Raw genomic sequence first — 19,795 nt, 5'->3', positions numbered from 1 at the left:
CTCTCAAACCTTCTTTTTAGCGTGGGAAGACCGTGGTGGAGAGTGATACAGGAGGAGTCCACGATGGAGCTCTCCTCGATACGTTTTAGCTAATTCTGATTACAATTTCTTCAAAAACTACAGATTACAGACTCCTGTGATAGTTCTTTAGCCTTACAATAAGTCCACGACTACAACTCCTTCATAGTCGTAGATGACGGTTGTCTTTACCTTGTTGACAGAAGTTTCACGTATGTTTGAAATTGCTTTCGCCTTATAGGATTTAGTGGTACCAGGAAGTTAATTGAGACCGAGTGATCAGAAATGAAGGACGTTGACGATGGAAGTTGTGTCGGTATCTGCATAAAACTTTGGCATTAAAATCGAGGGAGTTAAGGAGGGAGCAGCTCTCCTCATTTGTAGAGTAATTTCTGTTTGCTTTAAGTCACATTACTTTTTTTTGAAAAAAAGAACTTGTTTTTGAAATATTAATATTAATATTAATTAATATTTATTTATATATTAATAAAATGTATAATAATATAATAATATAAAAATATAATATTATATAATATATTAAAAAATATATAATATATAATAAATATAATTATTATTTATTAATATTTATTAATATTAATATTAATATCAGTATTAAGCGTAGAGTTTACTAGCTAAGTTATTAGCCTTTTGTAGCTCATAAGATAACTCACAAACACTGACGGGATATCTTAATTATTTATCTTTCATTATAGATCTCATGCTGTATTATTGATGGGCTATTCTTCAAGTTTTATTATTAGTCCAAGGTAAAATGTCAAATAGCTTCTGCAAAATTATCAGGTGATTAATAAAAAAGAGTAAGGTTTGGATAATATGGTATAAAACGAGAAAAGATTGGCCCCTTCCAATCTTACCCCGCCCCTGCTTCTTGCGCAAGTAGCTGAATGCACAATCAGAAAAATTCAACATTCGATTGAAAAGGTTTTTTTGACCTCTTTATGGTTTTTGCTTTTTGTTACATGTAATACAAAATCTTTCAAAATCATATTCAAAGTACTTAAAGAAAAAAAATGTTATAGCGCCTATATTAAGTTCTTCATCCATTGACACTCTGTAGAACCGGTTTCTTTGTTAGTTTGTTTCAGCTTAGCGTGAAACAAGACAAAGACAAGTGACATAATAAATTGGAAATATAAAATTTGGGATATGTATTTGCATATTAGGGGGTGGGGGGGGGTAGAATATTTAGACAGTATAAAGTAAGAAAACAATTCTTACTTTATATTATGCAGAATAATTGTACCTAACACATTTAGCATGCAGACCCTCTATACTTCACCCCCACTCCCCCCTAAAGTGCAAATATATAGCCCAAATTGTTACTAAAGTATTAGACTTTCATCATTTTCTGTGATATTTCATTAGGATTGGTCAGAGAAACAGGTTATAATTAGATGAAGAACTTAACATTGGCGCTATAATAGATATGGTTCACTTTCGGAGTAACCAAATGAAGAAAATCGTGAGATCCTAAAGGTATTGGCTGTATCTCAGACTTTTCTGGTCAGATTGTAACTAACATGCTAGGAAACTGTTTGAAGTTCGAACTTCGCTCATTACTCCAATGAGAAGACTTTATTTAAAAAAAAATAATTTTCTTTATGGTTTTAGTTAAAAAAAAGTACATAAGACTTAGACTATAAATTTGGATATCACTGTCTGTAGTAACTTGAGAGAAATAAGGATGGAAAACATTAAGCTAATGTTTTCATCACTTTTAGCTATTAAATAAAAAAAACAAGTTTTTTAAATAAAAGTAAGGAGCGACATTAAAACTTAAAACGAACAGAAATTACTCCGTATATGAAAGGGGCTTTTCCTTCTCAACGCAATGCTCTTTGCGCCAAAGTTTGACTCTTTCTCTTAACTCTACGTTTTAAAACAGTAAAAAACTTTAGCGCAAAGAGCGGGGCGTTGCGCTAGAAGAATGACTCCTGGATCACCCCTGGAAAAAAAAACAAAAAAAACAAAAAAAAAAAAAACAAACAAACAAATAAACACGCATCCGTGATCTGCCTTCTGGCAAAAAATATAAAATTCCACATTTTTGTAGATAGAAGCTTGAAACTTCTACAGTAAGGTTCTCTGATACGCTGAATCTGATGGTGTGATTTTCGTTAAGATTCTAGTACTTTTAGGGGGTGTTTCCCCCTATTTTCTAAAATAACGCAAATTTTCTCAGGCTCGTAACTTTTGATGGGTAAGACTAAACTTGATGAAACTTATATATTTAAAATCAGCATTAAAATCCGATTCTTTTGATTTAGCTATTGATACCAAAATTCCATTTTTTAGGGTTTTGGTTACTATTGAGCCGGGTCGCTCCTTACTACTTGTTCGTTACCGAACTGTAAAAAACGAACTGTTTGAAATTGTACCAGTTGTCCGACTTGTACCATAAGAGACTAACCTTTTTTTGTGTTGCTTTGTGGTTCTCACCAACAGTTGTTTTCAATAGATTTAACTAAGAACTGTAAAAGAGTTCAATGTCAAGGGCAGGGAAAAGGAACTAGCTGCACTAGCAGCCTTATAGCTTGAAATGTAAAGAATGCTTTAATAGGCTTTCTCAGCTTGCCAGAAAAACGATTCCCAACCACTAAAAACATTTTAGAAGAAGGTTTCAGTGAAATTTTCTAAGATCATTGTAGAAGCAGGTTGCTAGCGTTAATCATTTCTTTCGAATTTTTTAGCGTTAAGGTGAATAATCACTAAAGTAAGAAGGCCAGCAATGTAGTATCAATAAGTTATGATCACATATTGGATGAAAAACGAGCATTAGAAGCTACAAATAAAACATATCAGCAATCACGTCATAAAAGCGGCTAATAACACAGATACTGAGGTATTTCCTTCACTGCGTCTCCAACCAGTTAAATGTTGATCACAAAATTCGTTAGTCATTTTACATAAGTCCTTGGTCATATCTACTTAATCAGAACTAATTAATTTAATAGAAGTGTTTTGATTATATTGCATATGAAACAAAGTTAAACCTTGCAAAGGTAATAGAACTAAATTATCGAAAAAAATGATAAAAGAGAAACTTTTGTGCTTGTTGTTTATTTTTTTTTGTTTCTTCCTGTAACCCAGCTCTTTCATATCCCCTCCCACAGCGCTTCAACTGTGAATGCAGAACCATTCTTAAGGGTGGTTTCCGAGTCTTTGAGATGATCTGTTTGGCATTAAGATGCCCATTCAAGTAGTGAATTTAAGACGTTATCTAACGTTGGTTTTGGTCAGATTGACAGATAAGAAAGTTGACTCAACAGTCGTGGAACCGTGCATGAAAATAAGTAGGCTTAGAGTGAAAGGCCCAAGCAGAGGAAAATACATTGACCCATCAACATGTTCCCCTGTAAATCCGAGTCCAAAACATGGCTGGATCTGAGTCAAGCGGAGTACCAAGCACAAGACAAAAGGGCACCCTTTCAAATTTTGGATCTTTCAATCTTTCAAATCTTTCAGGTCATTTTCACCCAGTAAATTCCAAAACCGAGCCAGAAGCCGTGCTATGTTTTGATGAACACACTCTGCTCCCATAGCATAGCGTGAATGACGCCTTCCGAATTTTCCTTAGCAATGAATACCTGAAATTGAAAAACACCTTCAGAGAATGGATCTGTGATGATCAGGAATTGATCTTGAATCACTATATATTATTTCGTATGGATGTTTTGATTTTTTTCAGTTTCGTGGTGACCTCTCCAAGCCCCTAAGTGCGCAGTGCTATTTGCTAAGTTATGAGGTATAATGCTAATTTGCCGGGATGCTAAATACCAGTAATATGATAATAGACTTGTACTATAATAAAAAAGATATTAGACTTCACCAGCACTGAATTTTGTGCTAAGGAAAATGAAAATTGATGCAAATAGGTGATGCAATCAAGGGTCATTAGGTGCATTTTTTTATTTTAATATTATGAGAGATGCAAAGGTGTCATTTTGGCAGCACTTAAAAAAAACGTTGAGATTACCTTGTTCATAGAGGGAATCTGGCTAGTTGATAATACATCACAGCATAAGTATATATATGAGAATATATATAGAAATATTCGTATGTATACTTATGCTGTGATAATACATCAACTAGTCTTTTCAATGGAATGAGTAGACTGTTAAAATCTTTCGATGATGCAGATGCAGGTGTTTCACCTTTCATCCCAAAACATCTGAAAGAAGTACCATTTTGTTTAGAGAGTGCCTTCGAGTTTCGCTAGTGCTCCCCCCTAATTGTAAGTTCCCCTAACCGTCGATTTAAACGATATTTATTTAATAATAGTTTTTAGTCAAATTAGTTCAGTTCAATGTAGTTGCGTCTTTTGTGCTATATTGAAAATTAAATAAAAAAAACTAATTTTTTTAACTGAATATAAGGAGTGACATTAAAACTTAAAACGAACAGAAATTATTCCGTATATGAAATGGGTTGTCCCCTCCGCAATCCCTCGCTCTTTACGCTAAAGCTTTTAATTGTTTTAAAAAGTAGAATTGTGGCAAAGAGTCAAACTTTAGCGTAAAGAGCGAGGGATTGCGCAGGGGACAACCCATTTCATATACGGAATAATTTCTGTTCGTTTTAAGTTTTAATGTCGCTCCTAACTTTCAGTTAAAAAAACTAGTTTTTTTTTATTTAATTTCTGAACGTTTTTGAATTAATGCATGTTTGATTTTGGCTCTCCGCACATAAATTATTGAAATGAAATTTGTATATTAATTTTTTTTGGCTCAATGGCTTTCTCTTAGTTTTGATCAGATGATTTTGAGAAATGGTTACTTAAAAAGGCTACTAGAACTTTTAATTTTTAACGAACGTTTTTATTAGTAAAAAATATGCGTAACTTAAGAATTAACTTACGCAACAAACTTTTATATTCTTATATTTTTATTATGCGTACGAGGGGTTTTTTACCCTCGTTAATACCTCGCTCTTTACACTAAATCGTAAGTTTTGTCCCAATTATTTAAGAATGCCCCTGAATCAAAAAGGCCGTAGAATAAATAGTTGAAATTACTAAAAATACTTTAGCATAAAGAGCGAGGCATTTATCTCCTCCTAAATACCTCACTCTTTATGCTAAAGAATTTTTAGAACCCCTCATATGCGTAATAATCTCTGATCGTTTTAATTTTAAATGTATTTCCTTACTTTCGATTGAAAAAACGTTTTCATGTTTATTTTTTCATTGTTTTTTTATAGTAATGCTAGAAAATCCTGCGCCCTTTTCATTGAATTTTGCTTCCCCCATGACATATTCTTCCAAGGAAAGATCCTCCCACATAGCCCCCTCCCATCAACCCCCTCCCCCAAACCAAAAAAATCCCCCTGAAAACGTCTGTACACTTCCCAATAACCCTTACTATATGTAAACACTGGTCAAAGTTTGTAACTTGCAGCCCCTCCCCCAGGGATTGTGGGGGAGTAAGTCATTCCCAAACACATAGTTATTATGGTTTTCAACTATGCGGAACATAATGGCTATCTCAAAATTTTAATCTGTTGACTTTTGGAAAAAAATAGCTTGGGAGGGGGCCTAGGTGCTCTTCAATTTTTTTGATCGCTTAAAAAGGGCACTAGAACTTTTCATTTCCGTAAGAATGAGCCCTCTTGCGACACTCTAGGACCACTTGGTCGATACGATGACCCCTGGAAAAAAAAAAAAAAAAAAAAACAAACAAATAAACACGCACCCATGATTTGTCTTCTGGCAAAAAATACGAAATTCCATTTTTTTAGATAGGAGCTTGAAATTTTTGCTATAAGGTTCTCTGATACGCCGAATGCGATGGTGTGATTTTCGTTAAGATTATATGAATTTTAGGGGATGTTTTCCCCTATTTTCCAAATTAAGGCAAATTTTCTCAGGCTCGTAACTTTTGATGACAAAGACTAAATTAATTGAAACTTATATATTTAGAATCAGCGTGAAAATTATTCTTTTGATATATCTTTTAGCATCAAAATCCCATTTTTTTTAGTTTTGTTTACTATTGAGCCGGGTCGCTCCTTACTACAGTTCGTTACCACGAACTGTTTGATAAAAATTGTAAATTTCATAGAAATTGACATTGAAAAATAAAAAAAAAACTGTCAAGTAAAATCTTGGATCTTGAATTGCTGATATTTAAAGGAATTGACACTATTATAAATTAAACATTAGGTTTATTGTTATTAGTTCTTTCCAGTCACCTCGATTATAATAGTGATTTTGATACTTTTTTTTCGTCGATGTTTTAGTTGTTAAAGCTATAGTCAATATAGTTATAGCCAATGTTCAAGGTAGTTATAATCAAGCAGTTCATGGTAACGAACTTTAAGCAAGGAACGACTTTGCCCAATAGTAATCAAAACTCTAAAAAACGGAATTTCCAATAAATTTATGCACAAGAAAAATTAGCTTTTCATGCTAATTCCAAATATATAAAATTTATTAAGTTTGATATTACCCGTCAAAAGCTACCTGTCTGATTTTTGAAAAAGAGGGGGATATCTTCCAAAAGTGAGCGATTTTAATGAAAATTACTCAGTCAGATTCAGCATATAAGAGAACCTTATTGTAGAGGCTTCCATCTCTTCTGTACAAAAATGTGGAATTCCGCATTTTTTGACAGAAGAAAGACCACGGATGCTTGGTGACTTTTTTTTCTGTTATTTATTTCCCAGGGATGATTTTTTCAAACCAATGATCCTAGAAAATCTAGAGAGTGCTCATTCGAAGTGAATCGAAACGTTTTAGTGCCCTTTTTAGGTAATTAAATAGATTTGAGGGCAACTAGCTACCTTTCGCTTCTTTATTCTCCAAAGACCTCCAAAATTTTGAATATCAAAAATCAAAATTTTGAGATAGCCATTTGATTCAGCATAGCTGAAAGGTCCAATTACTATACCACTGGGAATGATACGACATCCAATACGCCTGGGGAAGGGGCTGTAAGTTATGCAATTTGCATTTTGTTTGCATATAATATTTGTTATTGGGAATTGTTTGGAGGGGGTATTCTCTGTGGGGTGATATTTTCACTGGTAGGATTTTTGTGGGAATGAAAGTTTTAGAAGAAAATTTTCTAAAGAGGGAGGAGAAAGATTTCCCACTGTGGTTTGAAAAAAGATCATAAATTAAATTAAAAAAAAACAAGTTTTTCAACTGAAAGTAAGGAGCAAAGTTAAAACTTGAAACAAAAAAGATTCCGTATATGAGAAAAACTGCCCCCTCCTCAATCCCCCGCAGTTGTTGCTGAAGATTAGCTTTTTGTCACTATTCTTTAAAAAAGACTGCTCAAATACAAGAGTTGTTGAATTTGAATGGGATTTTTCTAAAAATAACTTTAACACTTTAGCATAAGTTACTAAAAAACTTTAGCGTTTTAAGCGTGGGGTGAGGAGGAGCAACCCCCTTATATATGGAATAATTTCTATTCATTTTACGTTTTAACGTTGCTCCTTAATTTATTTGAAGTTTTTGATATTTAATTCTTCTCAACAAAACGTAAATAATACAATAGACTTGGTCGCGCCATCAAATCACTGTGCGGCGCCTGTTGCTGCAACCAACAACAATGATTTTGTAAATTTTCATGATTTGCATTTTTTTCTTTTTAAGCAAATATTCTAACTTCAAAATCATGATTAACTACACTGCTCTTTCAAATTTGACATGTGTAAATTGAATACAATTAAACATTTGATTGGCATGTGTTGGATTTTTTTTTGTTTTCAATATGTTGGCTTTTGTTTTTTGTGTAAAAAAAAATAATCCAAACATCCGAATTTGTGTTCAATTTCGCGTTCTGGGATGCGAATTTTTTGCTGACGTAGTGCTCTTAAGAGAGACTCTTTGTGATTAACATCTGGAAATACATGTCAACTCATACGGCAGAGTATTTTTGATATTTTAACAGTGATACAAGAGACACTGGTCCAAGGCCATATCCTGGGGGGGGGGGGGCTAGGGAGGTTAGAATATTTGAACCTCCCCCTCGAAATTTTTGTCTGATTCGTAAAACCATAAAATGAATGAAGATAAACAAATATTAATGTGTTTTTTGAAGTTTCTTGTAAACCCTCCTTCCCAAAAATCATTTTGTACCCCCCCCACCATAAAAAATCCTGGATAAATCCCTGACAGGCACACAAGAGGTTTGTTTAATTAGATACGCACATAACTGAATTTTTAATTGAATCTTTGCAGCAATATAAAAATAAAGTCTAAACTCTATAAATGATCCCAGTAGGAATCTATCTCCTTTCATAAGTAACAACTGCGTTGTATCCATTGACAGCGTCAGCTGTGAAACTAACTACTTGAGTACGTCCATCAGGAAGAAGAACACGGTAAACTCCCCGGGTGATATCTCCGTCGGAAGATTCTTGATGGTCATACTTGTTGCCCGATTCTGAGTCGTTCACTGCCCATTCAAAGTCATATGGCATACCTGGCTCCTGAAAATAAAATCCAAATATTAATGAAATAAGATCAAGCGACACTTTATTGAGAGCGCTTATTATCACGACGGGTCGGAATCATCCCAGAAGGAGAAGGTAAGGCCAAAAGAAACAAGTGTCTTTTAATAGCCATTATATTTTTTTAATATGCATAGATCCCCCTTCTATTTACACCCACAAGGAAATTTACAGACGTACTGTTTTAAAATAATAAGTATGAGATTAAATTCATCACTTTATGGTCAGATCTTCCGGTTCGAAAGGGTTAAAAATGTGTATGAATTTTTATAGGAAACAATACTTATGATCTTAGGTGCGAATGCTGAGAACTCGATAATAAAGAGCTCAAAAGAGATCCCCCCAACAAGGTCCTTGGGAGGGGGCTCAACCCTCATACAGAAACATGAAACAATTCTGAATATCCCCAAAAATAACCCTATTTAGTATACTAGAGCAGGGTTAAAATTAGAATGATGAACCCCAAGTCTCCTCTGACCAAATGACAGCTTAGCACCCATGATTATAATTCTTCTTATTATTAAAGAAGATTCAATTAAACTAGAAAGGAGGTTTTTGCGAAAAGGAAACAACAGAAGAAATCCAGCATTAGATTTCCGAAAATATACGTAGTTAAGTCAATAATTGCAGGTATCAGAGTCATAGCCTCTGCAACTGTAGCCTAAAATAACCTCAAGGTCAACAGGCTATTTGCATTGTTACATCACGTTATAAAATCCAGTGAGGGCTATGTACTTCCAACTTAATCTGCTAGTTTCCAATGTCGCATTCAGCTGTTTATTTTTTGAGGTATCAGTAAGTAATCTAGAAAGAAACTGGCGAATGAGTGAACCTAGGGAAAAGTTTGTGCTTGGATTGAATAAGGAAATGCAAACTGAGCAACTACATAATTTTGCACCAGCATAAAAGGCATCCTTTTAGAGGTGCCAATTTAAACCAACGAAAATATACCCTGACTTAGCGAAATGCGTAAATCCCAGGGTCGGTTTTGATTATTTCCAAATTTTCCTTATGTTTATGCCATGAGTAAGGATGCTGTAAGTGTCATATGAATATTCCTAAATTTAAAGTACTAAAATAAGTTTGAATGTAACCTTCCAATGGATCAAAATAATTGCTTTTTATAGAGCCTTAAAGAGCCCACACAACATAATATTAAATTTGCGACTAATTGTTACTAAAACGGTGCTTTTTTTTAAAAATACCTCTATTAATAGAAATTCTCCATTTCCACTTATTATGTGTTGGTCAGGTACCAGCAATATTCTATTACTGGTGGAAAATTATTTTAAAAACAATTTGAAAAACAAAAAAAAAATCGTTAAGATATTACTATAATTTCTTAGGTCCTTCTCCGTTAAGAAAAACCATATTTTTATGTTTTATTTTGTTATTATCAAAAATTGTCTCCTTATTTTCTAATTTCTTAAAATTTTACCATGGTTTAACATGCTTTCAGGATGTTTTTCCCATATCTCCATAATTTTTTTTTATCACTAATTCAAGCTTCATTTTTGCCTTTAACTGAGACTAGTTCAGACCGACCATTTCCTCTCATTTCTCAGCGTGTCAATAGAAATTGCTATTATTACATAATGCTACATCTTCTTTATTCTGAACAATCTTATCCATACCATCATTTTCAGATATCCATCGTTTATACTATTATATCTTTTCTGTTTCATTTACTTCCATATATTATCTTAAGATATCAGAAAATCAGTAGCTTCTTACTCAAAAGGTTTTTAAGTTTTCCCTGTTAAAGATCTTCTGGTACTTCACAAAATACTTTCCTGAAATCTTTCCATCAAACCTCGACACTTTTAAATTCTGTATTCTCTGGTTTCATATCCAACTGTTCTGGGACATTCGTCTTAAATTCTCTTCTTGAAGTTTAGTGACGTCATGACTACCTGGTAATGGGCCTCTCTCAATTTCAGCTCTAATTAGCCATGGACGCTACTTGATGATGATCCTTACTTTTAACACCACTAGCAGCCCTTTTGCATACAACAGTTTCCTTTATCGATCCTGTTGGACTTCAATTTACACTAATATAATCAATAAGGTTATTACAAAATCAAAAATAACTATTATATAATCAATAAGGTTAGTCGTCTTGCCATCGAATAAATACAACATTAACCATTCTAAGGCCAAATTTTAAGACCAAATACCAGATCGGTTATAAGCAGTGATTATCCCTATGAAGCTATATTCATATTTCTGCCAACCTAGGCATCAAGCCCCTAACCAAAAAAGATCATATTTCTGTTTGGAATTTTGTTTATTCAATTGATAAGCAAATTCTCACCTAAACCTGAATGGACACTTCAAGTGAAAGATTTCGTTTGAACCCATTAAAAGGCTTAGTAGCCTACTAGTGTATTATATCATACACACTCGAGAATTTGGATCTATAGATCAGACAATAACCCGCTTATACCTGTCAGTATTTGAAAAAAATTAGCTTAGGTTCAGATGAAATCTACATTGCAGGTATATTACTTAATACATAGAGATGGTATTTTGGTTGGTTTAGGTTAGGTATTTAATATAATGCGTTCTGTGCAGCCGCCCTGCAATAATTCTTTGTTGTAGTTTTCATAAATTTATTACCTAAGTATAGCATTTTCATCATATTCTTGGATATTTCATTAGGATCAACCTAACTTTACTTCTCGAGTTTGTACATATTATACATAAGTCCCGGAGGCTCATTTACTTGTTAATTGGTAAGATTTTTACATTGCGTCACAAATAAGAAAAAGCAGTTTATGGTATGGCGATACTTACCGCTGCCGGAGGCGCTTGCTTTGTGCCAAGGTTAGAGGCTGCAGAAGGGTTATCATAAACTGGTAGTGCGGGCTCGTAAGATGGTTCTTGAAAGTCAAACACTGCAATGCTAGACTCAGCGTTAATTGGTTGTGGAGCAGGGGGTGGAGGGACGCCATACTGGGGCCTAGCAAGGGCCTGAGCGATCAAAATCGTTGCAACTAAGACCTAAGATAAACATTAAACAGAAAGTTTTACAATTAGAATTTTAGCTTACCCTTACAAACACTAGGATTGCAATAGTGCTTTTGCCATTACATATTACTAATAGTCGCGTGGCCGTAGAAAGTGTTGATTCATTGCAATTGATGTGTTCTTATTTCTTTCATCTAACTTTTGTTATGTTTAGATTGTCGCTTTAATAAACTTCAATGAGTTAAATATTCCATCAAGATATAACTTCAAAAATATTATTTTCAAAAGAGGCGGAACACATTTTAAGGCACCAAAAAAAAAAAAAAAAAAAAAATCACACATGCTCGTGTAATTCCTCTTTCAATATTCTACGAACACCCTTTCATTAGGATCACCCCTGGTAAATAAATTAGGATTTTATCTTTAAGACTGCTTTCGGTACACTTCTTATTCATGTTACATTTTAACTTCACTTCATTTTAAACATCCGTTGTTAAAGACAAATAAGGCTTCAAATAAAATACTATAAGCTATAGACACGTGCTTGTGATTTACTTGTACATTTGTAGAATGAAACCTAAAATAACAGCTAAAAGTAATTTTTCAGCCAGTAAAAACTACGCATGAGATAACGAAGTGTGAATAAATGCTTGTTTTATGTTCTCGGACATACAAAATTAGTGAATAACAATTTACTAAGTTACAAATTCTAATTACTCATTTTATGCTCTTGGATATCAAAAGTTAGACGATAGCAATTTGCTGAATTACGAATTACATTAATTTTAATATAATTAATTAATTAATATAATAATAAGGATTGCCATTAATGCTCTTAGAAGAAATCTTAGTAACTCATTAAAAAAAAAAAAAAAAAAAAAAAAAAAAAAAAAAAAAAAAAAAAAAAAAAAAAAAAAACATGTCCCAAATTCACTCAAATTAGATTTTAGATAAACTCGTGTTCTTCCTCTTAAGTTGTAGACTTAGCTTGTCACGCAAAAGCAATTTGTGATTAGACTCATGGATAGCACGTTCTTGGTGAGACAAAAATCAGCCAGTTGGAAATAATGATACCATTTATCTTAATATGATGCTCTGTCTTATTCTCTATTAGCATATGGCTAAAAAAAGTGTACTCGACATGTCATGTACTGAATGAATCATAAATATAGCCACAAAAAATAACTTCTTAGTAAACGCAAAGTGTATGTTGCTTTTTGACTCAAAAGTGATCCATTAGTATCTGTCACTTAGAAGAAAGATGATAATTACTACTGCAGTCAATTGCTAGACGAATAAAAAATTTCTTATCTTTGCAAGTGATGTTTCCTATTTTGGTTACAAGATGCAATAGTAACTTATGATATGAAATAGTAAATCACAATTGTTACAGCTAATAAACTACTTATATAAAAGCATATTTGCATTTTCCTCTTTGTTATTTAATCACTCAAGGAGATAAGCTGGGTTTTTAGTCAATTATGAGGAGGCTTTGCGGCAAACATTCAAGGACTTTTGGGAAAAAAGCAAAGTAACTAATGTCTGCTGATTCAAGTTAATGGAAAGTTTTCTTAAATATTTCCATCTTCAATATTGTTAGCACTACTATCCTTCAATAAATTAAAAGTGCTTTTTTGAAACAGTAACTTAGTGTGTGCCATTCCTATTATTGTAACTGCATTCTTATTAGTTATTAAATAAAAAAAACAAGTTTTTTTAACTGCAAGTAAGGAGCGACATTAAAACTTAAAACGAACAGAAATTACTTCGTATATGAAAGAGGCTGCTTCCTCATCAACGCCCCGCTCTTTACGCTGAAGTTTGACTCTTTCTCTCAGCTCTACCTTTTAAAACAGTAAAAAACTTTAGCGTAAAGAGCGGGTCGTTGAGGAGGGAAAAGCCCCTTTCATATACGAAGTAATTTCTGGTCGTTTTAAGTTTTAATGTCGCTCCTTACTTTCATTTAAAAAAAACTTGTTTTTTTATTTAATTTCTGAACGTTTTTGAACTAATGCATGTTTTGATTTTGGCTCTCCGCACATGAATAATTAAAACAAATTTGCATTGATGCACAAATTGATTAAATAAAAAAAAAAAGTATTTTTTTTTTACTGAAAGTAAGGAGCGATAATTTAAACTTAAAACGAACAGAAATTACTCCGTATATGGAAAGGGCTGTTCCATCCTCAATGCCCCGCTCTTTACGCTGAAGTTTGACTCTTTCTCTCAACTCTACTTTTTAAAAACAGTAAAAAACTTTAGCGTAAAGAGCGGGTCGTTGAGGAGGGAAAAGCCCCTTTCATATACGAAGTAATTTCTGTTCGTTTTAAGTTTTAATATCGCTCCTTACTTTCATTTAAAAAACTTGTTTTTTTATTTAATTTCTGAACGTTTTTGAATTAATGCATGTTTTGATTTTGGCTCTCCACACATGAATAATTAAAACAAATTTGCATATTAATTAATTTTTTTGCCTGAATGGCTTTCTCATAGCTTAGATCGGACGATTTTGAGAAAAAAAGGAGCGGGGGAGTAGGCCTAGCTACCCTCCAATTTTTCGGTTACTTAAAAAGGCAACTAGAGCTTTTAATTTTACGAACATTTTTATTAGTAAAAATATACCTAACTTCCGAATTAACTTACATAACGAACTTCCAAATTCGTATGTTTTTAATAAGTATATGAGGAGGTTCACCCTCTCGTCAATACCTCATTCTTTACACTAAAGCTTAAATTTTGTCCCAATTCCTTAAGAATGACCCCTGAATGACAAAGGCCACAGAAAATATAGTTGAATTAATAAAATTAGTTTAGCGTAAAGAGCAAAGTATTAGGAGGAGGTTAGCCCCTCATATGTGTAATAATTTCCGTTCGTTTTAAGTTTTAATGCTGGTCCTTACTTTCAGTTGAAGAAAGTTTTTCATATTTATTTTTTCATTGCTCTTTAAAAAATGCTATAAAAATCCTGCGCCCCTTCCTAAAAATTCTCTTCCCCCATGACAAATTCCTCCATGGAAAGTTTCCCCCACACCACCACCTCACCTCAAACCCCCCCCCCCCCCAACCAAAAAATTCCCCTGAAAGTGTCTGTACACTTCCCAATAACCATTACTATGTGTAAACATTGGTCAAAGTTTGTAACTTGCAGCCCCTCCCACGGGGACTGTGGTGGAGTGATTCGTCCCCAAAGACATAGTTTTGAGGCTTTTTGACTATGCTGAATAAAACGGCTATCTCAGAATTTTGATTTGGTGACTTTGGGAAAAAAGAAGCGTGGGAGGGAGCCTAGGTGCCTTACAATTTTTGGTCACTTAAAAAGAGCACTAGAAATTTTAATTTCCGTTAGAATGAGCCCTCTCACGACATTCTAGGACCACTGGGTCAATATGATCACCTCTGGGAAAAAAACAAAAACAAATGAACGCGCATCCATGATCTGTCTTTTGGCAGAAAATACAAAGTTCCACATTTTTATAGATAGGAGCTTGAAACTTCTACTGTAGGATTGCCTGATACGGTGAATCTGATGGTAGTATTGTCGTTAAGATTCTATGGCTTTTAAGGGGTATATATATATATATATATTATATATATATATATATATATATATATATATATATATATATATATATATCAAAGTTTTATCAATTATATATATATATATATATATATATATATATATATATATATATATATATATATATATATATATATATATATATATATATATATAACAGTTCTACTTTTTAAAACAATAAAAACTTTAGTATAAAGAGCGAAGCGCTGAGGAGGGGACAACCCCTTTCATATATGGAATAATTTCTGTTCATTTTAAGTTTCAATGTCGCTCCTTACGTTTTTCACTTATATTTTTTGTTTAATTTCTGAAAGTTTTTGAACTAATGCATGTTTTCATTTTGGCTCACCGAACATGAATAATTAAAACGAAATTTGTATATTAAACTTTTTTTGGCTAAATGACTTTCTCATAGTTTTGTTCGGAAAAGAAGTGAGAGAGGTGGCCTAATTGCCCTCCTATTTTTATTTACTTAAAAATGCAACTAGAACTTTTTATTTTTTACGAGCGTTTTTATTAGAAATAAATATGCGCAACTTACGAATTAACTTCTGTAACGAACTTCTATATTTCTACATTTTCATTACGTATATGAGAGGATTCGACCCCTCGTCAATACCTCGCTTTTTACACTAAAGCTTGAATTTCGTCCCAATTCTTTAAGAATGATCCCTGAATCACAAAGGCCGAAGAATAAATAGTCGGAATTACTACAAAATACATTAGCGTAAAGAGCAAGGTATTTTGGAGGAGCCAAACCCCCTTATATACATAATTTTTTCTGTTTGTTTTAAGTTTTAATGATGCTCTTGACTTCCAGTTGAAAAAACTTTTTTTATTAGTTTTCTCATTTTTTTTTTTAATAATGCTAGAAAATCCTGCGGCCCCTTCATGGATATTATCTTCCCTTGTGAAAAATTCCTCCACGGAAAGATTCTCCCACGTAACCCCCTCCTCAAAACCCACCCCCACCCTAACGCAAAAAGTCCCCGAAAAAACGGTTGTATACTTCTCGGTAATTATTACTATATGTAAAAAATGGTCAAAGTTTGTGACTTGCAGCCCCTTCCCCAGGGACTGTGGGGGATTAAGTCGTCGTCAAAGATATAGTTATTACGTTTTTTGCTATGCCGAATAAAATTTCTATCTCAAAATCTTGATCCGGTAACTCTGGGAAATAAATGAGCATGGAAGGGGGCCTAGGCCCCAATTTTTTTGATCACTTAAAAAGGCCACTAGAACTTTTAATTTCCGTTAAATTTGAACCTCTTACGACGTTCAAGGGCCACTCGGTCAATAAGATCACCACTGGGAAAAAACAAAGAAAAAAAACAAAAACAACAAAGATATAAATAAATACGCATCCGCGATCTGTTTTCTGGCAAAAAATACAAGATTCTACATTTTTGTAGATAGGTGCTTGAAACTTCTACATTAGCGTTCTCTGATACGTTGGGTCTAATGGTATAATTTTCGTTGAGATCTTATGACTTTTAAGGGGTCTTTCCCCTTACTTTCAAAAAGAATGCACATTTTCTCAGGCTCGTAACTGTTGATGGATAAGACTAAACTTGATGAAACTTGTATATTTAAAATCAGGATTGAAATACGATTATTTTGGTGTAGCTATTGGTATCAAAATTTCGTTTTTTAGAGTTTTGTCTACTATTGAGCCGGGTCGCTCCTTACTATAGTTCGTTACCACGAACTATATGAAAAGAGTTTTCTTTTAAGATGAAAAGTAAAGTGACGTTAAAACTTAGAGACATCCAATGTACTGTATACGGGGAGGGGCGTCCCGTAAGTTCCTTGCTAATTATGATAAGATTTAGCGATATCTTTAATATATTGAAACTTTAAAAGGACCAGGGGACTTCGGATAGTGGCAGCCCGCCTCTTATATAGGATAATTTTTATATGTTCTATTTTTCAGAGCCTCTATTTAAATTTACTAAAACATTTGTATTTTTACATTTAATTGTTTGTTTTAATGGTATGTATGCTATGGGGATATCAACTTTCCATTCTTTCGCTTTAAGTCAAAGTCCAAGTGTTAAGTAGTAACGCTTATAATGAAAATTACTTCTCGATGAAGGTGCACTTTCTAAAGAAATTTCCTGGTGTCATTTAAAGGTCCCAAAAATCATTTTCAGGTAATCATTCGTCTGGTTAAAAACAAGAGTGCATCTCGAGGTTTCAGGCACCGCACACCCTACGAAGAGATCCACTGACTTTTCTCTAATTGGTGGTGCACAGTTATTCAATGCTCTTTTATTAGTATTACTCTAAAACTTTATGAATAATTTGCAATTACTGTTGATCTTGTGCTGGCAGCAAGGCCATATCTAGGGTTTTGAGGTTTTGAGCCCCCCTCGAGATTTATGATCGGCTCGTAAAAACGTAACGAAACCGCATATAAAATAATTTTTGACACACCCTTTGACATTTTTGTACCACCGTCCCTCCCCCCCCAAAAAAAGTTCTACCCCTCCTCCTCCAAAACAAAATCCTGGATAAGGCCTTGGCCGTAAGTATGCATGATTAGGGGCAAACGTGTCGCAATACGGCTAGGAGAATAGCTTTTCGATAGTTCTGTACCGACTGGTAACCTTGGAATTCCCAGTTGATAGCCCTTTAGTGACAGTCATGTCAAATTTTATTGTGGCACAAAATGACAGAAATCCTCACTTCACTGCTGTGTGACGTTTATTTGTTGTTTAAAAGAGCATAAGAACTATGAATTCCCACTCAAATGATCCCTTTCCAGAAATCGTGTGGCCAACGGTTCTACAAGACGCCCCTTATAAAAAAAAGGAACTAACATTCACACCTCCGTGATAATCCTTATCGAAAAGAAATATACAATTGTAAATTTTGTAGTACGGTTAAAACCTCTAGCATGAGGCCTTAGCATGAGGCTTCAGGCTCTAGAACATTGGGTTTCATAGTAAGCCTTTCATTAAGATTGTGCTCGGTTTCAGGTATGTTCTCCCCTTTTTCTAAAATTATGTGCATTTTCTTATCCTAATTAATTGATAGGTTTAATAAATTTTATACATTTGGAGTTAGCAGTAAAAGTACATTCTGTTGACGCATATCTTAATGTCAAATTTCTCTTTTCTAGAGTTCCAGTTTCTACGGATACTATGAATGGTTTGGAAGCAATCAGAAAATACCAAAAAGTGAAAAAAGGAAAAGAAAAAGGTAGTTGGACACAACCAGATTTTTTTAAAAAAAAGATAAATTTAAAGCATGTTCTAACTTCCGAAAAAACCTTATCACTATCAGAATCAAAAGGCAAAAGATGCAACCAACAATAAATGGAAGCCTAACAGAAAGTAATAAGGTGTCAATTTATGACTATGGTTGAACTGTTTTACTTATAAATTAAAAAAAGTGCTTTTGAGGCACATTCCTGCTTTGCAAAAGATCAGAATTTCAGGAAAATCATTTACCTTCATAGTAGATATTACTTATGAATCCGTGAAACAACTGATTACTTCCACTGAATGGACGAGACTCATCCTTCCTGAGTTTCTTCATTTGTTATATAATCATAAATCAAGGTCAAAAGAATTTAAAAAAAGAAATATGTAAAAAAGGCTTTGATCATCAACTCATCTTCCTAGAGCCAAATGTAGAGCACTGAGATAATTTCTATTCTCAGTCGATTTCATCTCTGTATGGTAGATCGTAAATGTCTGCTACCCAGTCAGAAAATTTAGTTTTACGCCTTATTGAAATTAGTAATGGAGCGTCAAGTAGTTACTAGAACACAACTTGGAATTGATTATCATGACTAGATGAGTGCATAGTTAAATATGCAAAATTAATTTAGTTTCATTTACTCTCGAGTCGTAATTTTATAGTGGTCGTGAATAAACGAAAATGAGGATTGAATTAAAGTAATGAAAACAATTTTAGGCGTTTTGAACAGACCTATCGTCAAAGTTCTATATAGTTTCGGAAAATTTCCTTAATCATTGGTAATTCGAGAAATATGAATACGAAGGAGCTCAAACTTGTCAAATTTGAGTCAAGCTGCTAAGATAGAATGTGTTTTAAATTACTATTACTAGCAATAGATAAACCAAACACGTGTTTTCCGATCTAAAAGTAAAAAAAAATAAAAAAACAGCAAGGTTCTTGTTAAATGTCCCGATCTAATCCAAGAAGCGAAGTTAGGTTAATCATAACGAAATATATCAAAATATGAAGAAAATATACTACTTAAGAAACAGAATTATGGAAACTACAGCAGAGAATTATGTTCTATATTGCATTATGTTAAATATCAAAACTAACCTAATAACCTCTATCCATTAAACATTTAATATAAATATACCTCCATCGTATTTTTTCTCAATAAGACTAAGCTAATTATAAAACGACAGACAGACAAACCGGTTTTCCTCATATCATGCAGATCAAGAAATTGAGTGGGGTCAGGGTATTTAACAAATACCAACGACAACACCAAAAATAAAATTTAAGTCAACAATTCAAGAAGGGGCGATAACACGAGAAGGGACCGTCCTTTGGATATATGCAGAGGTCAAGGAGAACTGGGGCGAAAAAATATACGAAGGAACTCATATAGATAACTAGCTGTTAGCTAGTTGATAGATAGCTGTTCCCTCCTCAACGCCCCGCTCTTTACGCTAAAGTTTGACTCTTTCTCTCAACTCTACTTTTTAAAACAGTAAAAACTTCAGTGTAAAGAGCAGGGCGTTGAGGAGGGAACAGCCC

General features: G+C 33.5%; 1 protein-coding gene across 1 annotated transcript; it reads right to left on the bottom strand.

Annotated features, from left to right (window-relative positions):
- Positions 1-8,176: 8,176 nt before the first annotated feature.
- LOC136029042 (cuticle protein 18.6-like) lies at positions 8,177-18,637 on the bottom strand. Its single transcript, XM_065707078.1, has 3 exons — positions 18,502-18,637; positions 11,296-11,502; positions 8,177-8,478 (listed from the first exon to the last, which is right to left on the bottom strand). Exons 1-3 carry the CDS (start codon positions 18,505-18,507, stop codon positions 8,275-8,277), a joined length of 417 nt encoding a protein of 138 aa, XP_065563150.1. The 5' UTR covers positions 18,508-18,637; the 3' UTR covers positions 8,177-8,274.
- Between the last annotated feature and the right edge of the window lie 1,158 nt (positions 18,638-19,795).

Source organism: Artemia franciscana, chromosome 7 (assembly GCF_032884065.1).
Source record: "Artemia franciscana chromosome 7, ASM3288406v1, whole genome shotgun sequence".
Taxonomy (NCBI): Eukaryota; Metazoa; Arthropoda; class Branchiopoda; order Anostraca; family Artemiidae; genus Artemia; species Artemia franciscana.
Note: the sequence above shows the minus strand (reverse complement) of the source record. Positions and strands in the feature narration are given on the sequence as shown.

Excerpts from the sequence above, each read along its gene's own strand:
- LOC136029042 (XM_065707078.1), bottom strand. Across the intron at positions 8,479-11,295 it reads AGCAAGCGCCTCCGGCAGCG|GAGCCAGGTATGCCATATGA; the intron begins GTAAGTATCGCC and ends TTTTATTTTCAG.